General features: G+C 40.5%; 2 protein-coding genes across 6 annotated transcripts in view; both read right to left on the bottom strand.

The window, feature by feature from the left end:
* The window catches only part of tead1b (TEA domain family member 1b), a 40,585-nt gene extending 21,579 nt beyond the window's left edge, over nt 1-19,006 (bottom strand). For 3 of the 5 annotated variants that reach the window (XM_056413193.1, XM_056413195.1, XM_056413194.1), the window contains exon 1: nt 14,056-14,257. In XM_056413193.1, coding sequence (XP_056269168.1) covers nt 14,056-14,257 — 202 coding nt within the window. Of the gene's footprint in view, nt 1-11,232; nt 11,251-14,055; nt 14,309-18,973 lie in introns of those variants that run through there. The other 2 variants (XM_056413192.1, XM_056413196.1) reach the window with 2 other exon arrangements.
* The window catches only part of mical2a (microtubule associated monooxygenase, calponin and LIM domain containing 2a), a 64,329-nt gene continuing 55,898 nt past the window's right edge, over nt 14,219-22,649 (bottom strand). The window contains exon 24 of the mRNA XM_056413187.1: nt 14,219-14,308. The gene's annotated coding sequence lies outside the window, so the exon portion shown is untranslated. The remainder of the gene's footprint in view (nt 14,309-22,649) is intronic.

Below are 22,649 nucleotides of genomic sequence, written 5' to 3'. Positions count from 1 at the left end.
TCTTTATGCGGTGTTCCTGTCACTCAGCAGGAAAGGGATTAAATATGTATAGTGTGACCCCTGAGCAGATTTGTGCTGCTGAGCAGCTGAAGGAACCCTCCACTTGGCCAGCCTGGACTCTCCTCTGAATCTCAATAACTCTGGAGGATCTGTGACATATGAAAGGCACTCCAGCTACAGCCCCACAAAGAGACGGTGGCTCAACTTTCTCGAGACCGACCCCAAGTAGCTGATTCCTCATTCAGCCAGAAATCCAATTTGGCCCTCAGCATCCTTCCTCCTTGGAACCTGGGACAGGCTCCCTCTGTTGTGAATAACAATGGAGTGTATTGTCACACTCCACCGAGGACCAACCTCAGAGATACCACACCCAGGAATAACTTCCTACTCTGCCTTAAATCCTGTCTAAATCAACTTTTTATCAACCTAAATCTAGAACCACAACAACACATGTAGCAAGAAGTGTTCTAGTATTCTGCATCCCACAGTCACATCTCATCCATTTTGTTTCCATCTCGGCAAAGAAGTAGTTTGATCACTCTGAGAGGTATCGGACCTCTCTCTATCTGATATTAACTGCACTGCTACATAATCCAATAAACAGGTTGCCTTACATGAACAATATTTACCATCTGTAAATAACATCACTTCATACACAGCAATCCAACTCAGGCCGTCTTTCCTACAAACTGGCTGCATGTTGTTTCCGTTCTCATTGACCAATAACCTGGCAAAATGCAGGTAGTGGTACCATGTTTGGGACATTTATTGAATAGCCATAGCTATTTACAAAATGTGATTATCACCCTGGACTTCTTTCCTTCTTTACTGACAACTCCAGATAGAAAAAGAGTGCAATCACCCACCATACTGATACAGATTTAAGATTCAAGTCATTGAAACCATACAATGAAAAAAGTCTGCATGTAACTTCATGTGAACACAGCAAGAAAACAAGACAATGGATACAACTGGTGAAGATAATAACTACTAAAAAGCTATCGCAGAGAGACTTGTATAACTAAGTGCTGGGGTACATTATGCCCAGTTTGCACATCTGCGTTAGAGCCTTGGGTGTGAACTGTTCACAAACACAATCAGAGAGGCTTACTGGTGCATTGCAGACTCTTTAGATATTTAGCATGCTAAATGTATGGATCTGTCAGGAAGTCTGTCAGGGACCTGCAGACAATTTGAGAGGAAAAACCTCAAATCTACAGCAAGGGTTGAGAGGAAACGTGACGGAGGGTCACGCTGCCGTTAGCATACCTGCGTGTGCTCGGTGATGCATTTGCCATTATTGTTGTTGCACGTTGGTTGTTGGATGTTTGCGTAAATAAGCAACACACATAGCAGAGTGACTGATCAGCGCAGGGTAAATATTAAAGACGTGTGAACATGTAAGCCGACCATAGCATCAGCAAGCATGACTACGCTATGTCCGGGTCACTTCTTGCAGAGGGTCTTGTCGTGTGCGACCCCTTGAAGCCAGTCAGTCATGTAGTGTGAAAACTACTAAGACGGCCCGTTGTGAAGCGTGAACAGTCCAGAGATCTGACGACTTTGAATATCGTGTAGCGTGAACTTGGCTTGTCTTGAGCAGCTGTTGGGAACTGGGGAGTGAGTAATAGTATTTGCAGCTACGGTTGGGTGGAGAGGTCGGGGGGGATGAGGCTACGGCTTTGGGGGAAAGCTGTCCTTCAGTCTGTTGTTATTCAGTGTAGGTGTTTGTAAAATCCATGTATGCCTTCAAATTCTGGAACAACTATTTCCCGGCATATTAACTTGTATGTACTGACATTCGAACTTTGAGTTACAACCTGGATGAAGCCTTTGTTCTTCAGTTCCGAGGGACTGACACCAAAGCGTGAGCTTTACGGTGAGCTGATAAACGCTCGGTTATCAAACTCTATTTTTAGTCCGCTTCTGGCTGTTGGCAGCGTGGTCTCACATAAACACACAACTTTGATTTGAACATCTTGTTTTAATTGTCCAAAAGTGCAAAGATGTTCAGTACACATACAACTATAAGTTAGAGTTGGATGTAGTGTTTGATAAGTTACTAATAAGATTATGAAAACAGTGACAGAATAAATTTCTGACTGATGAATTAATAATTTCAGCTCAGGATCTTTGCCGTTCGAAAAAGCTTTTCTTCATGTTGAAAGGTTTTGGGATTCACATACTTGGAATTTAGTTTGAGTGACATTTCTGAAATAGACATGTTAAATTTGCTGAAATTAAAAATAAAGATTATAAAGTTCATGTTACAGAAATCAAGTACAGCATTAAAAAATTAATCCAGCTTTGTATCTGCATTCAAACTAAAATTAATATAGATTCAAATAAAAGTGAATCACCATGCAGGTAAATCCATACCACAGATGAATTTTACATGGCTTGTTTTTGAATGTCCAAATTAGTAAAGCAGCATTGAATGAAATAATGCCACGTCATTGAATTCATGAGCAATGCCTTTATGCACCTGTGCAACATAAACCCTGGGCCTAATTTAAGTAATGGCATATTAAACAATTTAACTGGCTTGGTTTTGTCCTTTGAGCGGCAAAAACAATACTTTACTGCTCTCATCCAGTTTTTTTCTTTTCCTCTTTTAAAAGCATTCATTTCCTGTAACAGCACTTCTTTCTAATGCAGGCACAACCACAGTCACATCTGGCGCAGCACTCTGCCATGAGACGGCGCTGGGCCTGGCCGAAAATCAGTCGGCAGATTGCCTACATGTGTGTGGCTTCCACCACTCGGCTGTCTCTCTCCCTCTCTCCCTCTATCCCTCTATCCCTCTCGAGGGCCCAAGAGGGCTGCCTCACAGAACAGAGTACACATGATGCTGCCCGGACTGTAAAGACAGAGCTATCATTAACCAACCATGCATTTATTCATTACAATACAGTTGATGACATTAACTTGCGCCTTAGTGATTATATATAAACATTTTTAGACATAGTGATTAATAAAAGTAAATGATTGGAATTGGCAGGACAAATAATCACTAGTTGCAGCTCTTATACGTCTCTACATCACGAACAATACTGTTTTATAAAGAGAGCAGCAAAGATCCAATAGACCGCTGAAACAATCCGATTTATCAAATGACGAAAAAAAATGTAAATGGTTAAATTACAAATATTTTCTGGTTGAATTCTGTCAAATATGATTTTTTTTTCATATTCACTTTCAAATCATAAAGATGCCACTTGAAGTTATATTTTTCACCATTGTTCAGAAACAAAAAAATCTATTAATTAAATAAATTATCAACACATAAATCAATAGTTAGTTGCAGCCCTATTAAATCACTCCCCATATATATTTCTGCTTACATTTGGTTTAGTCTGTTGGTGCTAACCTTTTTATTTTCTTTAAAGTTATGTAAACGAAAGCCCGGTATATGTTTGTTTCTTGTGTATGTGTGCGTGTGTGTGTGTGTGTGTGTGTGTGTGTGTGTGTGTGTGTGTTTGTGGTGGTGGTGGGCCAACACAATGGCCACAGCGTTCCTGTCATCCGTGATAGATGACTCAGGGTCTCAGGCACACATTAGCATCACAATAGACTAAACCAACAATATGAAGGCATACACCCAGGTTTTAGGAATAGCAGGCAGGGGCAGGAAGCCTTTTACTGGCAATAGTAATGGGAAACTGCTTGCCAAGTAGAGGAGAACCTGTGGCTTGAAAGAAAATTGACAATGCCCTTTTTTCGGAGTGAAAACTCTATGCTATCAGTTTAGCATCACATTATCCCTGGATGAGAGGCCACGGCGATGAGGGAATAATTTCACAGGAATTAATCAAATATACCTGTTGTGGTGAGAACACAACATATCACTTATGTAGGCCTCAACAATTACAACTAAATCTAAAAATGGCTGCAACTAGCCAGAGCCAAAATATGAGTGTTTTTCGCTTGTGATTCAGTCTTTTCTCTCCACTCAGGCCCCAATAGCAGTGAACTCTCTTGTGGAAGTCAGACGATCATGTCAACTGATCATATCATTTGACTCCAGTCCACTAGCTGCTTGTTACGGAAGCTTTAACGTCTCGTATTGTTGAACCCTCGCACAGGAAGCGTGGGTCCATAAGAAAGACTTCAAGGTCAGACGTTGCATGCGTGACGCAACGATGATCACAAACACTAAGCCCATTCTCTGAGAGCAGGGCAAAAAATGAAAAAAAAAAAAAAAAAAAAAAAAAATGTTTCAATAAGGAAAAAACAACCTCTGTCCGTGTTTTATGATACTGATAGCTTGTAGCGTGTTGATAAGCTGTGTCTTGTCGTCTGTTGTGAGTGCGCGTGAGCGCATGGCGGCCAGCTGCAGCTGCTGAGCTCACTCAACAAGCCGTAACGAACCCACGCAACTGTGACAATTGGATGCACCGATCTGACTGCCGGATCTGATGAAGCGATATTCTATTATCGGGTTTGATCGGCGCTCGGTTTTTATCGGCGTTCTCAAGCCGACTCAAACTTGGCGATAAGATAAAAAAAAAATCAGACGAAAATGATCCACGGGCGCACCGCAACGGGACACGCAATCGAGGGAGGGTCCACGATCCTCCGACGCAGCGGCGAGATCCCCGCGACCGTGAGGGGACAACTCAGTCTCTCCCGACTCCTCACATGTCTGACTGATGGCATGATGATGTTCTGATGCACTGCCCAAGACGAGAGGTTTTGATAAATGTTGAAGGAAGGATTTATGTGAAACAAAACATTTGGTTTGTAAAGAAAGAACGGGTTTTTTTAAAGAAACGGACGTTTTTTTTCATAAGATGTCGTCGACAAATCATACACTAACATACACAATAAAACAATGAACTGATTTTGTATCTTTAGAAGTCGTTTCTGAGATTTAGCTTTGAGATTTAGCTTTTATTTTTTTTTTACTGTACCAAGAGTTAAAAAAAATAAGTCATTTTTTTGTATAAGAACAGTATAGTATTGTATATAGACTTCAGTTTCAGATGAGAATGAATGATGCAGACCATACATTCCTGAAAATCCCATCTGCAATCATCAATAATCAATACATATAAATTAGGAATTTTCACAAAAGTCCTAAAAAAATCTAAAAAAAAAAAGAAAATTTTTTTAATTTTTGTTTGAGGTATATTATAATTATATATTCCTAGGCAATAACAATAAGTACAGGTAAATAGAATGCAATCGACTCGGTGGTGTCGAATATCGATTCGGGATCGGAGGATCAGAGTCGGCGTGTGATCGGCACCAAAACACAAAAACATCTCTAATTGTCAATCTATTTCCTATCTATTTATCTATAAAGTGGAGTGGAAGCAAAATGATCAAGCAAGCATAAGCTCCATTATTTAAAAAGAAAAAAAAAAACAAAGACAAATGCTAGATACGTGCTAATGATATGGCAAGACCGTAGGTACAGCGCGCGTAGCCAATTTTTTTTTTTTGCACCAGCGACCCATTTTGACCCAGGAAAAACCCTGGAGAGCCATGAGAAATCCCTCCTCCACACACACACACACACACACACACATGTTGAAGCCCAAGTATCTACACATAATCAAACTTTTCATTTTTGTAATATATTTTGGGCTTTTAACTTTATTTCACACGTTTATGATTGTGGTAATTTTGTAACATTCTCTAATTTACATGTAGAAATGTTTTTAATTTCTCATAAAATGCTCACAGGGTCTTTCAGTGTTCCACCCATATCCACAGGCAACATGTCTATTCAGTCCTTATTTAGACAAGAAAAGCAAGGACATAAAAACAAGAAAGCCTACAATTAAGAGCAGTTTATTTCCAAGCCTGAGAACTAAAGACCAATAGAGGCAAGACAGCGAGTAGGGTTTTTGTTTTGTGTGTATCTAGTTTTTACCTTCGAAAAAACATTATCCATGCACTGTGAATTTAAAACCTGTCACTATTTTATGACCACGGAAGCAAAGGCTTTGATTTTTATTCCTTGTCATGTGCGCTTTTATTTGCACAGAAGGGTCTTTTGGTCTCGTAAAACATATGTCTGGTGAACAAAGGGCTGAAGTCATCAGCTTATATCAGAATTCAAATATAAAACAGCACTACATAGAACACATCTGAATATTCAATCACAACGAAATTTGGTTTCACTGATCAAGTTTTCATCCGAAAATATATTTAATTTTTTTTAACAACATTTAAATGAACCAGTAAAAGAAAAAGCTAATTAATGAGTCATTTCAATCCACTGCTTAATTTCCATCTTATGTTAATATTAGAAGTTAGGTGAATTAAGATAAACAGTGTGCTAATTCTCTCATTGGAGGCCATTAAAACTAGTACAGAAGAAGATGGCGCTACAAGATGACATAATTAAAAGGAGTACCAGTCAAACAAAAAAACGTGATGGAAATATTAATGTTTGTTTCATTCATTAATATGTGGGACATTACAGTCTAAGACTTAAAGTTCATAATTATCACTCACGGTTCAGCAACGGTACATTTAAGTTCTCTACATAATGCAGTGTGCAACTGTAATTAACAGCTCTTTAAAAATCCATTTTTTCTCTGGACACCAAAAGAAATCAATACTCAACTTCAAATGACCTTATTGAGCTGGATAAAAGGCTTTATTGCTTGGGCTGGGTCAGGAGCGGTTGAGCTAATGTGTTAGTTGAACAGTGGGGGATTAAAGGTGAGGTGTTCTCTCAAAATCTTACAAGACATCACAAAGCAGCAGGTCACTAACCTGAGCCTTCCTGGAGACACTGAGAGGATTACAGCAGCCGACCTCTGCTGAACTGAGCCTGTATTCATACGGGGCTGAGGAGGCAACGACAGCCTCTTTATCACTCAGCAGGTCCAGCCCTTTCTATTTCCTCTCTCCCAGCTCTACGACTCTCAGCTGAGGCCAGAGCTGAAACCCACTAGTTTCAACTCTTTGCAATATACTCACAGGGGACCAATTTGCACAGGCAGCCCTTGTCTGAATCACTCTATCAATTAGGAGCCGCTGTGTTTATCATCACATACATTATTGTCGAGGCTGGCCTGGCCATTATGCCGAGGTGTGCCTCTCAAGAGAGGGAAAAGGATGAAATAAACGACCAGGGAGTGAAGCCACAGTTGGACAGGCTGCTGGACTAATCTGAAGGGACGGCTGTAATTATGAGTCTCCCGAGGAACTGGCTGTGTGGCGAGTCCCAATGTGTGAACGTGGTGCACTGCCCCCCCTTCTCCACAAGTAAGACACTGAGTCAAATCAATATTTTCAATCTCTCAGGATCAATTCAGCATCAGAGCACAAAGGAAGACATAAATGAAAAGTCAAACTTTGGGCTCCTCTGTCTCAATTTCTTTGGTAATCATGAGCTCAAACTGAGGGTATCTGGACTGAATGTTGTAATTGAATTCAAGTTTGGAGAGAGGCGGGCCCCAAATAGGTAATGGCAATACCCCTGATAGTCACAATGTAATAAACATGCACTTACTACTACATTACAAGGATAATAGTATGATTGGTCATACATTATATTGGGGTCATACCATAACACAGCATTGAGTATGACAATGTTATGGCTATGGTAACAGTCTTCCTTTGTTCACAGGGATGCTGTTCAGTGTTGAAACCTTTCTCTGTTCCACAAATAGCAGAGAAAGAGAGGACTGTCTCTGTTAGCGGTGGAGTGTAGCCCCTGTGCTCTGGATAAGAGAATAACACTGGCATTCAGATTCCATTCATATGTTGATTACACAAAATGGTCCCATCAGTATGAGATGACCTCATCAGAATAAAAGTGTTTCATCAATGGAATATGATGTAATCAGCACGAAACAGATGATTTCTCGAAGAGAAAACGAAAGTGACACTGCATCTTTAAGAAGCCCCGAGTCACACTGTGTTTTAGTCAAACAAAAGCAGCCAATTGGGAATGTGCAACCTGAAACCAGAAGCCCGACTAAGAGGGCCTCACACAGACCTCAGAGCAGGGACACACCCGTGTGCTCCTGATTCAGGCCGGCTCTCCAACCCTTCAGAGCAAACACTTCCACTGACGGTCAGAAAATCACAAACAAAGACTCACTGACCATTTTGTCTAGCTACTTTTCAGCAAGACAGGTCTGAAAATGATATGCCGTAAAATAACATTAATAACACAATGAAACTACATTTCCATTATATTAAAATGTATTAAACCATGTTAATTTAGGCAAAGCATTTGGATTCAGCAACATTTAAAGGATGAACTGTTCACCTGTAAACTTGCCACTTAAGATAAAGTTGCGGTGCAGGTGATATAAATATACATATATATATCTATATCTATATATCTATATCTATATAAATACATATATACAAATATACATATATATCTATATATTATATAGATATATATACATATACATATATAAATATACATATATATATATATATTAAATTAAATCCTTTGCCATCTTCTCAGTCTGGTCAGAATCAGCACTGCTTACAGCTTGAACCCCTCCACTTCCACCACTGTCAGCCACCTTCACATTACTACACTTCTACATTACTACACTACATTACTACACTACTACATTACTACACTACACCACATTACTACACTACTACAAAACTACACCACAAACACTACATTACTACACTACACCACATTACTACACTACTACATTACTACACTACACCACATTACTACACTACTACAAAACTACACCACAAACACTACATTACTACACTACACCACTACTACATAACTACACCACAAACACTACATAACTACACCACAAACACTACATTACTACACTACACTACATTTCTAAGCTACTACATTACTACACTACACCATATTACTACACCACATTACTACACTACACTCATTACTATAAACACCAGACCATACTACTACACACACTACACTACATCACACCCCACACCACGTTACTACACTACAACCACCACATTACACCATATTACTACACCACATTATTACACCACACTACAAATACCACACTACTACACTATGAACACCACACCACTACACTACTACACTACAAAGACCACATACCTACATTACTACATCACAAACACCACATTACATTACACTTCATGTGTGTAGCTTTCAGCCGCATCACACTTTGCGTGTACACTCTAGTGAACCTGCTTCCAAATGATGTGGACCATTGATGTGAAACCTCTGTCACTGGTCATCTCTCCAGGTCTGCAACAGTAGTTTCCATACACATCACTGCTGATTGGCAGAATTACATAAAAATCAGACCAAAGTCAATTTTATTTCTGGTAGCGCCTTGGTCCAGAGCCAAGTTGTTACAACGCTCACAGTCTATTGTCTCTCGCTCCTCGTCTCTCTCTCGTCTCATTAACAACATATTAAAATCAATTGCATCAGCGAAAATATCCATACTATCCATAATAGAAACACCTGTTGAATAAAGAAGGAGTGTTTCATCCGGTTCGGCAGAAGAGTCACGAAACCAGGGTTGATTCGTGCTTGTTGACCCATTTGCATGTTATATCCCTGCCACTGTGTCAGGTTGAAAGACATCTCCATAGCGACCCCCGATGAATATATAACCAGTTTGTACCAACCCAAACCTAAAATCCTAATTCAAAACGAGCTCTTCCCTCCCTCATCATACCTGCATCAATACTATTTACACTTTCGGCAGTTACTCCTTTTGAGGAAGGACATCAAATAATTGGACTTATTTCACTACCATGTGTGTGAAAACACGGTAGTCTTACACTGACAATGGCAGGGGAACAAATGAGGGATTATTCTGGAGGTGTGTGATGCCTCTCCTGCAATGAAGTTCCTCACACTCCATTCTGCGTGAATGTAGGTGACTCGGAGAGCCTGAGCTGATCCCAGAATTCCTCATTATCCGCCCAGCAGGGAGGATCAGGTCCGCTCGCTCTGTCTCAGAGCATGCTCGGCCCGGTGAGACGAGCCCCGGAGGAGCACCGTGCTGGGCCATCGGGGGCAAGCCAGGTCTGCTCATTATATCTAACTCATCCTTGGCATCTCTGCAAACCAAGTGCCACTTAGTTCCCACAGGAGGGGTCTGGGCTGGATCACTGACGAGATGGCAGAGCAAACAGCAGAGTGGTAATATGAAAAGCTTTACATCAAAAGACACATGCAGACAGACGCATAGTGTCCAGCCGTCCACCTCGGAGTGAATATTATAAAAATGGAGGAATATCTCACGTATTTGGTGACGGCATTCCTTATTTATAGCTAAATGTGGATGTATTGGCATTACTGCTGTTACTGTTCATCAATACCAGATTTATACCTGATATAACAATACAAGCATATAAAAGTACCCTCATATTTCCATGAAAACAAATATATCTGTACCAGAAGTATTTAAAACCTCAACTGGTGACATCAAATACTATTGGTGGATTTGCTTCTGTAGCGGAAAAAAAGCCGACATAAAAACACCACATGGTAAAGCCCACAAGTAGAGAATGTATTCGCATATTTATTTGTCAGGAGGTGGAAAAGAAAATCTGTACTTCCCTTTCCCTCCCTCCAACAGTAACTGAGACAAATTCACCACTGTCATTTAGCTTGCGGGGCAAGTGCAAATATATAACTCAATGAATAAACATACAATTTGAGTGAAGCGTGTTGTTTCATTTATCAACTCTATTTCTGGGATAAATGAATGCAGCCTAGCACAGCAGGTGAATTATGCAAGTGCAGAGTCTTCGGCCTTTGGCTAGGGCCAAGGCCTTCTATTTCCCTTTACTTTCAAAAAGATATTCTCCGAAGTAAACTCTGGGGCCGGGGCAAAGTAGACCTGATGCAGTCTATGCAGATGTGGTGTCTTCCATTGGAGTCACAATTAGCCGCATAGAATCGGCACAGCGCCAGCCATTGCTGGTCTCAGCACATCTGAAACACTTCAGGTAAACACCACAATAAGCTAAGAAGCAGAAATTAGAAATTGTTTTGTACCGCAACACAGTTGCTATAGAGACTGTTGCTAATTAACTGCACTCTACCCCAGGATAACAAAGGGCTTAAGGGCACTCAGGGCAGATCCTCTTGTGATGAGCTATGTGTATGGAACACTATGCCATCCCCAGGGTCTCTCAAACACAAAATACCAGTCTCCTTGCAGCCAACTTTCATCTCAGATGCCATGAGAGGTTTTGTGTGGCGTCGGTCTGCGGCTGTTTTAAACCCTATGGACCTGGATTACAGCCCCATATCAGCCTCACCATGATTAGCTGAACCCTTCCGTTCTCAAAAGACAAATCACTGGATGTTTTTGACGAATAAATCCCTTGTAGCAGCATGGAGGACCATTTCATTGGTTACTTATCATCTCTGATGGCAATCCAACGAGGTGCACTGTCAACGAGAACACACATTCATGTGGCCAACGAATCATATTAGTTTTTATAATCGTCATGCAGCATGGATTGTAATTCATATTTTTCCAGTTGAGTTCCCTCTTTAGTAAAGCTTCCTTTATACATTCAACTGCATACATGTTTTTTTTCGTACAACAATTCATCTTATACTCCTGCAGCCCACAGGACAGTTGTGAGATTTGTATTGGTTTACCCGTCATATTTCATAAATGTCTTACGCAGCAACATTCATCTTAAAATAATAAATACAGATTTTTACTTTAACAATATGTCCACACATTTGATCAACCACATGCTGCAATGACAGTGGAACAGACTTTCATTGTTAAAGGGAGTGTATTTTAGGGTTAAATAGGGAAGAATATAGATTGTACTGCTTATTTTGAGATTAAAATGAATAAGGAAATTGACAAGCAAGTCAAACGCGCCATTGGGCATTTTGTAAGAATTGCTCAGAAAAACAAACGTATATATGTTGAAGGGATAAAATGAATTGAGTCACATTCCAAGCATTCCTCAAAAGATTCCCAACAATTGGTTAATTTTTAACACAGACATAATCCATGCAGCTGGCCACTCCCTACCGCTTAGGCCTTATTGTTTACAAAACGTCAGGGTGAATATAGCAATCAGCCCCCAGCATGGATCGTCTTGACGCCCCTAAATGTCACCATTTACAAAAGGCTAACTCAATCTATAACATCTTGTCCTGTCCTAATGTTACATATTATATAGTGTGCTCGAATAATAAACAGTGTTATTTATTGAATGTATATTCAAGAAAAAGATACTTATGATGCCTTAATGCCTGGATTGTCACAGTGCAGGCATGATGCGATGGACGCTGGGATGCAGCAACCGTTGCGGAGCTGAACAACAAGCCCCTGTCTTCAGAACAAGCCCCGAAATATCAGACTGATATCAATCAATCTTCTGTAAGAAAAAGGTAAAACAAACTCCAATATGCTAAAAAAGGAGGACGTCATATAGTTCTGCCTTTAATCATCATTATTTTTAAAACATAAAACTATGTATTAGGTTTCCCTCACTGTCTTTTCAGACTTTGAAAACGTGGGTGAGATAATTTGACTCGTGTGTCTCACAGGTCAGACTCAGTGATAAAGGGAATGACGGCCCTGTGATTCTGCTTCTCGTGAGACAGTATGTAACCAGATACTGAGCACATCTGGCAGGAACGACTCTATTCAACATTACATTTGTCTCTTCAGCAACTTTTAAGGCAGATTCAACACCACCAAAAAATAAACATTTCTTTCTAGTTTTGAATAAGCAATAATCCAGAGAAATGAAACTGTAATGCTTCAGTTTGTGAATTGTATCTTTTTGTCTAAATGTGATTTCATGAGCTAAATTACATGAAGTGGTTTTCTGCCTCAGTTTACAGTTAAATATGACCAGTAACAATATTTCTTATAGGGTTATATATATAATTTGATTGTAGGCGTTTAAAGTGAAGCACCCACAACCTACATTTAAGGTCTTGCATCTTTGTATTTAATGCAGAAAACGTAAATCAACGTCAAGTATGAGTCACGTCAAGCTTCTACTTGCTCCATAACTTGTCAAAAAATATATATTTAGGAGAATATTGAATATGGCCCAGTCCAGGACGAGGACTGCTCATTTATAACTAGGAAAAAGCAAACGGTCAGGCTTTAATCCACAGCAGAGAAACAGCTTCTCTGGCAGCCTCACTCTGTGTGTTTCCTCCTCACTCTCCCTCACGAGGGAATTGGAGGAAGAAACAGTGGGGAGGGTCCTGTTGTCTGAGCACACATCTTCGTAGTGGCAGCTGAGGGGTTTCACTGCAACTCCTAGAATTTACATTTCGTTTGGCCAGAGCGGGTCACATGACAGCTGCAAGCGAATGCTCTGAGGGGCTTTATGCTTTCGCTTGACACTGACTGACTGGCTGTGAGACGGTCCAACACCACGGAGAGGAAATATTCCCTCTTTCCATGACATCACCCAGCCAGGAATGGGGGAAATGGCGGGAGGAGAGGGGGCACAGCTGGTGGATGCCACAGTGCCATCTGCTACTGACTAATAGTTCATGCTGCTTTACTTATAAACTTACACTTCTGTGAACTAGAATAGTGGCTGTATGCTCACCATCACAGACACATCTGACAGTCTTATAATATTACATTACTGGGCACAGGAATAGTTTTGAAAATATGCTGATTCACTTTTTTTGCTGTAATTGACTCTAAATTAAAACATTGATACCACTTGCATGTCTCTAAATATGAAACTACATCCATCAAAAAAAAAATATCCACACACACCACCAGTGAAACCACAAACCTGTCGTTTTGCGAGTATATTAAACAAACAATATCCAACATATTAATCAGAGACTTGTATGAGTGCAGATAGACAGACAAAGCCAGGCTAGCTGCCCCCCCCCCCCCCCCCTCCACACACACCATTTCCAGTCTTTATGCTAAGCTAAGCTAACTAGCTGCAGGCTGTGACATGAGTGGTATTGATATTCTCATCTAGCTCTCCTCAAGAAACCAACTAAATGTATTCCCCAAAATGTCAAATTATTTCTTTGAGCTCCCTCAGTTTACACCTCTGAGAATAGCATGCAACTCCACAGATACACACTTACAACTCACACAAAAACTCTTCTGTACTCACCATACATCTTTCCCTCATCAGAGAGAATGATCTTCCTGCGTCCACAAGGAGGATAGATAGCCAGGGCCTCCTGGAAGCTCTGTTCAATATCAGGGCTCCACACCCCCTCAGCATCATTGTCTATGGGCTTGTCTGCCGAGTCGCTCATCCTCTCCATGTCCTCGGCAGGGCTCTCGCTGCCGCTCCAGCTGCTGGGATCCATCGTGGCGGTTGGGCTCTCCAAGCTGACGCCTGGAGCAGACTAGGGAGAGACCTGGAATTCCCAAACAAACAAACACAACCAAGCGGTCAGCAACCGAACAGTGGACATCTGCTTCCCAAAAAAAAAAAACACACACACACAGTACACACTGTTAAGAGAGCACAATATAGAGCAGAAGCAGCCAAACAAGCGTTGACATCCCCAAGAATGTTGTTGACTTGATTTACAATGGATGTTATGGGTTTTAAAAACAATTGAACATTTTCTCTCATAGATGTGTGCCACTTATTAAACTTAACGGACAATGAAAAAATTGTTACTTTCAAATCTTGCTGAGAGATAAGAGAAGTTCTGCAGACTGATGAAAAATGCAACCCCTGCCAGTCCATACAACATATACCGTCCACCCCCTTTCAGTACCTGTGTGGTTAAATGTAGCTTCTTTTATATTTAAACAAGTCATAACAAGAACCGCATCAGATCTGTCACCCAAAGTGGATTCCTGAGGCGATACATCTGGGTGGGTAAGTGAGAGAGCAGCATTTGACACTCAATCAGGTGTGACTGTGGTTGTAGCTGGAAGCTTCCAGGTATGAATGTGTTCAACTCTGGGGTTAGGAAGAAATATTTTTTATGTATTTGTACTGATCCTGAGCAAGATTAAGCTGCACAAAAGCATTGTGGCTTACGTCACACGTCATCCACAGCCGTCACACCCTGACGGCGTATAGACATATGACACTCAAGCCCCACAGAGAAGCCAAAGGATTTTTTTTTTTTCAAAGAAAAAGAAAGCTGGATAGCTGCAGGCATCACAAGAAAACTACTTTTTACAGACTGTGGCTCAATCCCAGAACCAGCCCCCTTTGTGCATCTTAACAAGCTGCTCGCACAGCTGGACAAAGTCTCATCTCACCGGCAGCTATTGACAAGACCAACAAGCTGCAGGGTGAATCTGCAGCTAATAAGCTGACGACTGCATCATTATGCAGTGACATCATCTGGAGCGGAATACGTTGCATGTCCCGAAACAGAAGACTCTCCCGCATTTCATGAGAAATTGCAACCGCACAGTACAGCTTCATGAAAGCGACGCACATGTGTAGTAAAGATGAGATTCAGCAGCGTTGCGGTCACAACCCACTGTGTGGCCTTCGTGAACGGAGAACATTCTGCACAGAGTGGCTTTAGCAGCCGCAGAGTCCGACCCAGGACTTTAAGAGACTTTGACTGAGTTTATTAAGATGGTTGAATGAAATGATTAAACATCAGAATGGATTTCAAATGTTCCGTGGTAAAATAGAGTGAGAAACGAGCTCACTTCTCATGCCGAGGTTGACTTTCTACTTGCAATACGTGTGTGACTTGTGAAAGAGCGGATAAAGCCCAAAGACAGACGGAGCAGACAGCCGTTTGAGTTGTTGTCAGATTATGTTCCAAATGCAGATGAACAGGTTGTCTTTGTAAATGTGTCCACGCATGGAAAAGGGATTCAATAAACAAACTGGTAAACTCAAAGCATGTAAGACAAAACTGCCTTAATTATGGGTAAATAAATAATGCGCCCAGGGAACCGAATGTTTGAAAGAGCTCGCTCTGTGGATCAGCAACTGAACACAAAAACACGGAAGAACACAATGAAGGCGCGTCGGCTGAAAGGCAAGTTGTCTCCTCTCCCAGAGGGAACGGGCAAAGCAACTCGAGGAGGAGACATCCTGAGTCAACTAAAGAGGAAATTGTTGGACAGGCTGTGTACGGGAGGCTCGTTTCAGCTGCTTCTCATTGTCCAATGCAGCTGTCTTAGTGGTAGCTGCTCCTGCTTCACTCACACTGAGCAACGTCAAGTGTTTTTATTTTTGGCTTTATGTCCATTTTGTCACAATAAAAACAATAAGTACATGTTAGTAAATATGAATGTGAGCTCTGTCAATTGTTTGAGTGTGCAGCAGGACTGTGGCTGAACAAGTCCAGTGTGCACACTGTGTGGAGATGAACTCACAATTAAGTGTCCTCCTCACTCAAATCAAATTCACTCTCTCATTCTGTAACATGTCGAGTGCATTTAAAAGCAACATGTGATCAAGACAAACACAGGCTGCAATTTCAACATCAAGAAATGTCAGAGTTTGTCTCGACCGTCAAACTGATTCTGCCTTAATTCACGAATCAAACTGCTTTTGTGTTTTACTTCCTTTACTAACAGATTCACGGAGGTTTCTCTCCCTTTTCTTAATCTCCCCCCCTCTTTCCAGACAACTGCTTCCTCTCTGAGCAAGATCCCATTCAAGCAGTACAAGCTGTCAGGAAGTGGGTATAGTAGCATATGTTTCTTCCAGCATGTCAGTTCATGAGGGGAAAAGGGGGGATGGGAGCAAGCTGTTGGGGAAAAAAAGAAAAAAACTCCCAGTGAGCAGAGAGAGCTTTTAATGAATTCTGTTTTTGTGTGCTGAGTGCTGACACAGCAGAAATAACTAACTCACAAACTGATGAGGGAGGGGGAAAAGAAACATTTCAACCACTAATAGTCTGGGACTCTTTCTAGATGTGCTCCTCTCATCCCCACCAAAGGATATATAATTATGCTCTCGTAATCCATTTTAGTTTACAAGTTCTGAAGAGAATACTTGTTTGTATCCTCATGAAGTCCAAAACATTGAATTATAGTGGCTTTTGTAAAAGCTCAACTTTAAGACCTTACATTGATATGTCTTGAGAATGTTGAGTCCACTGAAACATTCTTTCACACAAACTGATCTAAAAGTCAATTTTCATGCACAAGTTGACAGACATTTTTGTACATCCTTCTAGACCTCATTTTAAATATTTTTTAATGAGCACTGGCTTTGTTTTATTTTCATGATTAATGCAACTAACTCCACCTACTATCCTATCAATAAAGGCCATAGCTATGCAGGATATGCAACCACTCCGATATAATATTTGTTTTAATTTGTCTTAGGAAGAAAGTCAAGAATGTTGAATTGGCCAAATCACTGAGCACATCTCAAATCCGACTGTGGTCAAAACCTCTCCAGAGGACTTTTCTCTAATATGAGATCAAATGTGTCTTCAGGACGCTGATTATTATCGGAGAAAAAATGAAACGGCACAGACACAAAGTCAACCATCACAAATAACACAACGAACCTGGCAACACTGGACGAACTGACCTTCAACATCCAACTTGCTTCAAAGCAACCATGACTGTATTTCTGTATCGTCATATAACATCCCAATGAGAAAGAGTGAGATAAATTATACACACTTCTTCTATTCTTATCCTGATCCTCACTTTAGGAATTCATTTTCAAAACATTCATAAAGTATTAGCAATGCTAACATTGTGAAATGAAACTATAACTTAATTCTCCTTTAGCTTGGTGGCTGCTAATAAAAGATGTGTGGAGAATATGCAAATGTTTCATTTAAAAGAACACAAATAAAATATGTTAAACCATTTTGCATTCACAAATTATGTTTTGATCATCACTTGATTCTTTTTTTACCTGCAGAACCAGTTCATACTGATGTATGTGGGTCCAAAATGTTAGGATCTGTGTCTTTCCTGTTTTATGTTGAAGTCCCTGTCTCGTTTCCTGTTTCCCTGCTCTTCCCTCCCTGTGCTTGTCTGTTTCTTTCCTGATTGTTTCCAGCCACGCCCTGATTGTTTCCACCTGTGTCTCCACCTGTGTCTCGTTCCCCTGTGTATTTAATCTGTGTCCTTCTGTTTGTCTGGTGTCGGATCGTCCTTTTTGTTATGGTGCGGCGTGGAGGACCCAAACGCAGCCGGAGTTTCACGAGAAATCAGCTTTATTTCCAGGACAGAAACACGGACGAACACCACACAGGAACAAAAAAGGACGATCCGACACCAGACAAAGAGAAGGGCACAGATTAAATACACAGGGGAACGAGACACAGGTGGAAACAATCAGGGCGTAGCTGGAAAGAAACAAACAAGGACAGGGAGGGAAGAGCAGGGAAACGAGACAGGGACTTCAACACAGATCCTAACACAAAATGTATTATTATTTGGATGATCTGTAGAATTCTTCTTCTTTCCTTTTTCATCGGCACTGTCAAAACTACAATATTGTTTATAACATGTCCAATTATTACCAATATAATGTGGAATGTGGTGGAATAATGAAGGAGGGCAGTAATGTTAGCAAAGAATGAGGAAAAGGATGTGGTCTAAGGATATTAAGGTGTGCACAAAAAATGGTGAGTCCATACATTTTGTATTAAATACCACATCAGAAGATCTACTAATCTGGTAACCCTGTTGTCAACATCCTATCATTTCAAAGGAAGATAGGGTGTGTTGACTTGTTCTCATACAAACACCAAAATAATACAGCATAAAAGGCATTCCCATCCATAATAGATCAGTTTCTTAGCATCCGTGGCATCAACTGGATGCTTTTGCCATGTGCAACATGTGAACAACGGCAGAGTCGTCAACGCAGGCGGTCTCTTGGTGCCTTAGAATCTGTGGACTAATTATGTCCGCTACAAGAAAGTATGAATGTCACCCATAGAAACACTTGTGGCTACCAGATAATACTCCAGCATACTTCTGTCTTTGTAGGGTGTTCACCATAGAAATTGTCTTATTTGTGAGATGCGGGCTAAAGATCGCCTGCAATGCAATAAGTGAATGTGGTAACTAAGCAGTCGTAGCTGTGACATGGCATTATGGGAAATTACACTTACCGTGAGATTACATAAACCACTCAGCAAGATGGAATCCAGCTCCTTAAATGAGAGAACCCATTTCACCCATCAGACAGAGAAAGGTAATGAAATAGCAGATGAGAGGTTTCAAATGTAATTTTCCCTGTGGAGTTCTTTTGTGCCGTTATCTCAGAGGGTGCAATAATGATTCTGTGAATGACTTTTGTGCACCCCATAATGGCCCACAGTAGTTAAGGCCACAGTGTGTAAAACTGTAATTACTATGTGATTTCCAAACTCAACATTTTCAGCTTGTTGTCAAGACATATCCTGGCCTTTGCATAATTATAACAGCAATGTCAAAAATATTAAATTTTGAGGAACACGTAACTTACTGTGAGCATTTACAATGACTGAAATTCCATTCAGTTTCGGTTCATTACCTGGAAAAAGTATGTTTCAGCAGGTTTTTGAGGACCTTGAAATGCAGTTACAGGGCAAAAGATAATTAATACAAAATCTATGGAAATACTCTTTGAATTGAATGTATTTAGAAAGCTTTCCTCCACAAGGCTACCTTCAAGCATGAAGCCACTGTTTAAAATAAACAAAATCAAAGAGTCAATATGAGTTTTAACCTTTAATTAAAAACAAACAAAAAAAACCTTTGGAGCACACTATTAACCTAATGCAATTTTATTTCCTAAACAAAAAAATCAGGTCAATGGCAGGGACATTTTTAATTAGCGGGGTCATGTTGAAGACATTTCCAAACAGACTACAATATGTTCTCAAACTAAGCAAGAATGTCAGGGCATAAGTCCTGATTCTGTATAGGATTTTCCTTGAGCTTTCATGAATACATCTACAGATTTTGAGTACAGATGAATGAATAAACAAGATTTTCAACACCAATTTCCTCAGGTCCACTGGAGAGGCTGGAAAGCTAACTTTCCGCCTCTGTTATTGGCAATGGCTTAGTGTTTATTTCATGCCTCTTTGAACCTGCAGGCGGAGCCGCCGTGAATCTGTCTGATATCATCCCACTCAAATCTGAGGCCTGGATCCCACCGCCCAGCAACCATCAGGCCACAATGGGATCAATCTTTGTTTGCCAGAGAATAGGATTGATTTACAGGTTCTGTCCAAGCAGCCCTGTCTACCTGCCTCAGACTGAGAAACAGGTAGCAACGACACAGCCTGCACAACATCAGATATGTCGGGAAATTTGACCGTAAATCTAAGACACAAAATTGTCTCCATCTGCAGACACATCCCTGCTCTGCCGGTAATACCAAAATATATGAAAAAAATACAATTGACCATTCAAACATGAAATGTAATGAATGTTTAGAAGACACTGCCTATCAAAAAATGTGCAGTGCATTCCACACACAGCATACGCCCATGTCACCGCGCCGTGCGAGCGGAACACATAAAGCTCAGGAAATTAAAGCTGTAAATAAAGGTCTGTCAGATAAAGGATCTCCTGACAGTTATGAGAGCAGAGCAGGCAGAGAGCTGGCCGCTGGCTCCTTCAGGACGCGTGCGGAGGGGCATGAAAAAACAAATCACAGTGATGAGCATGAAGGCCACCATTTGCATTTGGCTCTGCCAATTCACACACCGACTCATCTCTTTTCTTCTTCTTCTCGCACGATCATTTATCCCCTTATATACTTCTTTCTTTCTTCTCCCTCCACATACATCTTCTGCACATCACACTGGACTCATCTGTCATGAAACAGCCTTCGAAGAGGAGATATTCAACCAGATGAAACTGAAAAAAACCTTTACCAATTACGTATGATGTTTTTCGGGGGTGACTGAGAGTGCATTAAAAAATATATCCACACACATACACATATTTTTGAGGTATCATCCTCAGTAATATATTATGGCATTTTTTTATTCACTTGATGCTGTACCATATAACATATCAACTAGTTTGTGGAAGTTGAACAGTATTTTTGGCAGATTAGACAAAGATCTGACATGTTTTACCTAAAAAATTACAAGCTGTTAAATTTTTATTTTTATTTAATTAGAGGTTGTTGGCAGTTTTACATTTTTGGCCATGAACAGTGAGAAAATACTTGTAGGTTTTCTGTGTCAATTGTTCGACATTGAAAGAAGATCAAATCAGCTATGCAAGAAATAATCAAAAACCTGTGACTTGGTATTGAAGCCTCCCTATTCACTCTTCAGGAATAAATCACACTTCCATTAGTATTGACGTGATTACAAAAAGCATTGGCCAAACTTAAAGCTGCATTCATTTTTGGGCTCTCTGTGCAAAATGAGAAATAAAAATCCAAAGCTGAGACATGAAGCAGGTAGTTATTAAATGAGTCACGATACTAAGACGCTATGTGCAGTCTTACGTGTAGCCAACGCTGACCGATTAATTTGATCTGTTTTCTTGAAAATGTGTCCATCAGGAAGCAAAACTGTCAAAACAAAAATGGACACATCATAACATTTGGAAGCTTAAAAGTGTAACATGAAGATACCATGAGCAGTGTTAGTGTTTGAAGAGGAAGGCTGCGTCCCTAATTCCATAATAACATGACATTTCGTACTCTAAAACAATATGTGAGGGTTTCTAGTACGTCTGAACCCTTGGTATGAAACCTTAGTTCTATCCCCATTGAAATATTAGACTACATAAACAGTGGACACTACATCGGGCTGACATAAACATCCCATGGGTATCGTTAGGATTTTATCAATACTAGTACTACTATTGATACCGCTTATTGCTTTAGTTACTTATTGATATATTCTTATTGGTTATTCTGTGAGAGAGGAAAAAAAGTATAATAATCAACATTGTTTTATTATTCATAAGACAAATATTCTTTCTTGAACAGCAAATGCAGAAATATTTAAATAATCCACTAATGTTGAGTACACTATTTCAATGCCAATAACTGTACATTTGAGAACATTCCTAATGGGAGTGGCACATTTGGAGTTAAAAGCATTGGTCATGTAAATAAACAATTTTTTGTTACGATATGTTGGGTGGTAGAGGGACGGGCAGTTTCAAAATAACTTCTAACACTAACATCTAAAAACATAGCTGCCACCCTTTATTATTAACTATGTATTAAACAACTCAATATACACTGACAGACAATTTAGTGGTTGCCTAAATCACTCTGACTCCACTGTTGAGAAAGGGGGCAGGCCTTTAAGAGTAAGCCCCCTCTGCTGTGTCATCTCCCCTGTAGCTGCTCCCAGTAGAGGGTGGGAGGATGTGTTGGGTCATGGTGGGAGGATGTGCTGGATCATGGTGGCAAGATGTGCTGGGTCATGGTGGGAGGATGTGCTGGATCATGGTGGCAGCCTCAGCCTGAGGATCTACAGAAAGTTCCCAAATCCTTCAAATACAATCGCAGCTAAAAAGGTTGAGGGATATTAGCTTTCATTTATTAGTGTGTTCTTGTTATTTTTGCATGGCTTTGCAAATGTAACCTGTCGTGGACGAGGATGGGCGGCTGCTCGCCACACAGTGGGAAACTGTGAAATTGTGCACAGGTTTGCAACACTGCTTTTTTACTCACTCTGTAACTTCGAATGTACCGATAGCAGAACTGTTGCCCTCGGACTCTAGCGGTACTCCAGGAATTTACTAAGGTCTTAACGGTCCCCAATTTTAACCGGGTATTGGGGGTCCTCCCTTTTCGGTAATTACAACGTTTCTAACAGA

This window comes from Pseudoliparis swirei, chromosome 4, assembly GCF_029220125.1.
Source record: "Pseudoliparis swirei isolate HS2019 ecotype Mariana Trench chromosome 4, NWPU_hadal_v1, whole genome shotgun sequence".
Taxonomy (NCBI): domain Eukaryota; kingdom Metazoa; phylum Chordata; class Actinopteri; order Perciformes; family Liparidae; genus Pseudoliparis; species Pseudoliparis swirei.
This window is presented reverse-complemented; position numbering and strand designations above follow the sequence as displayed.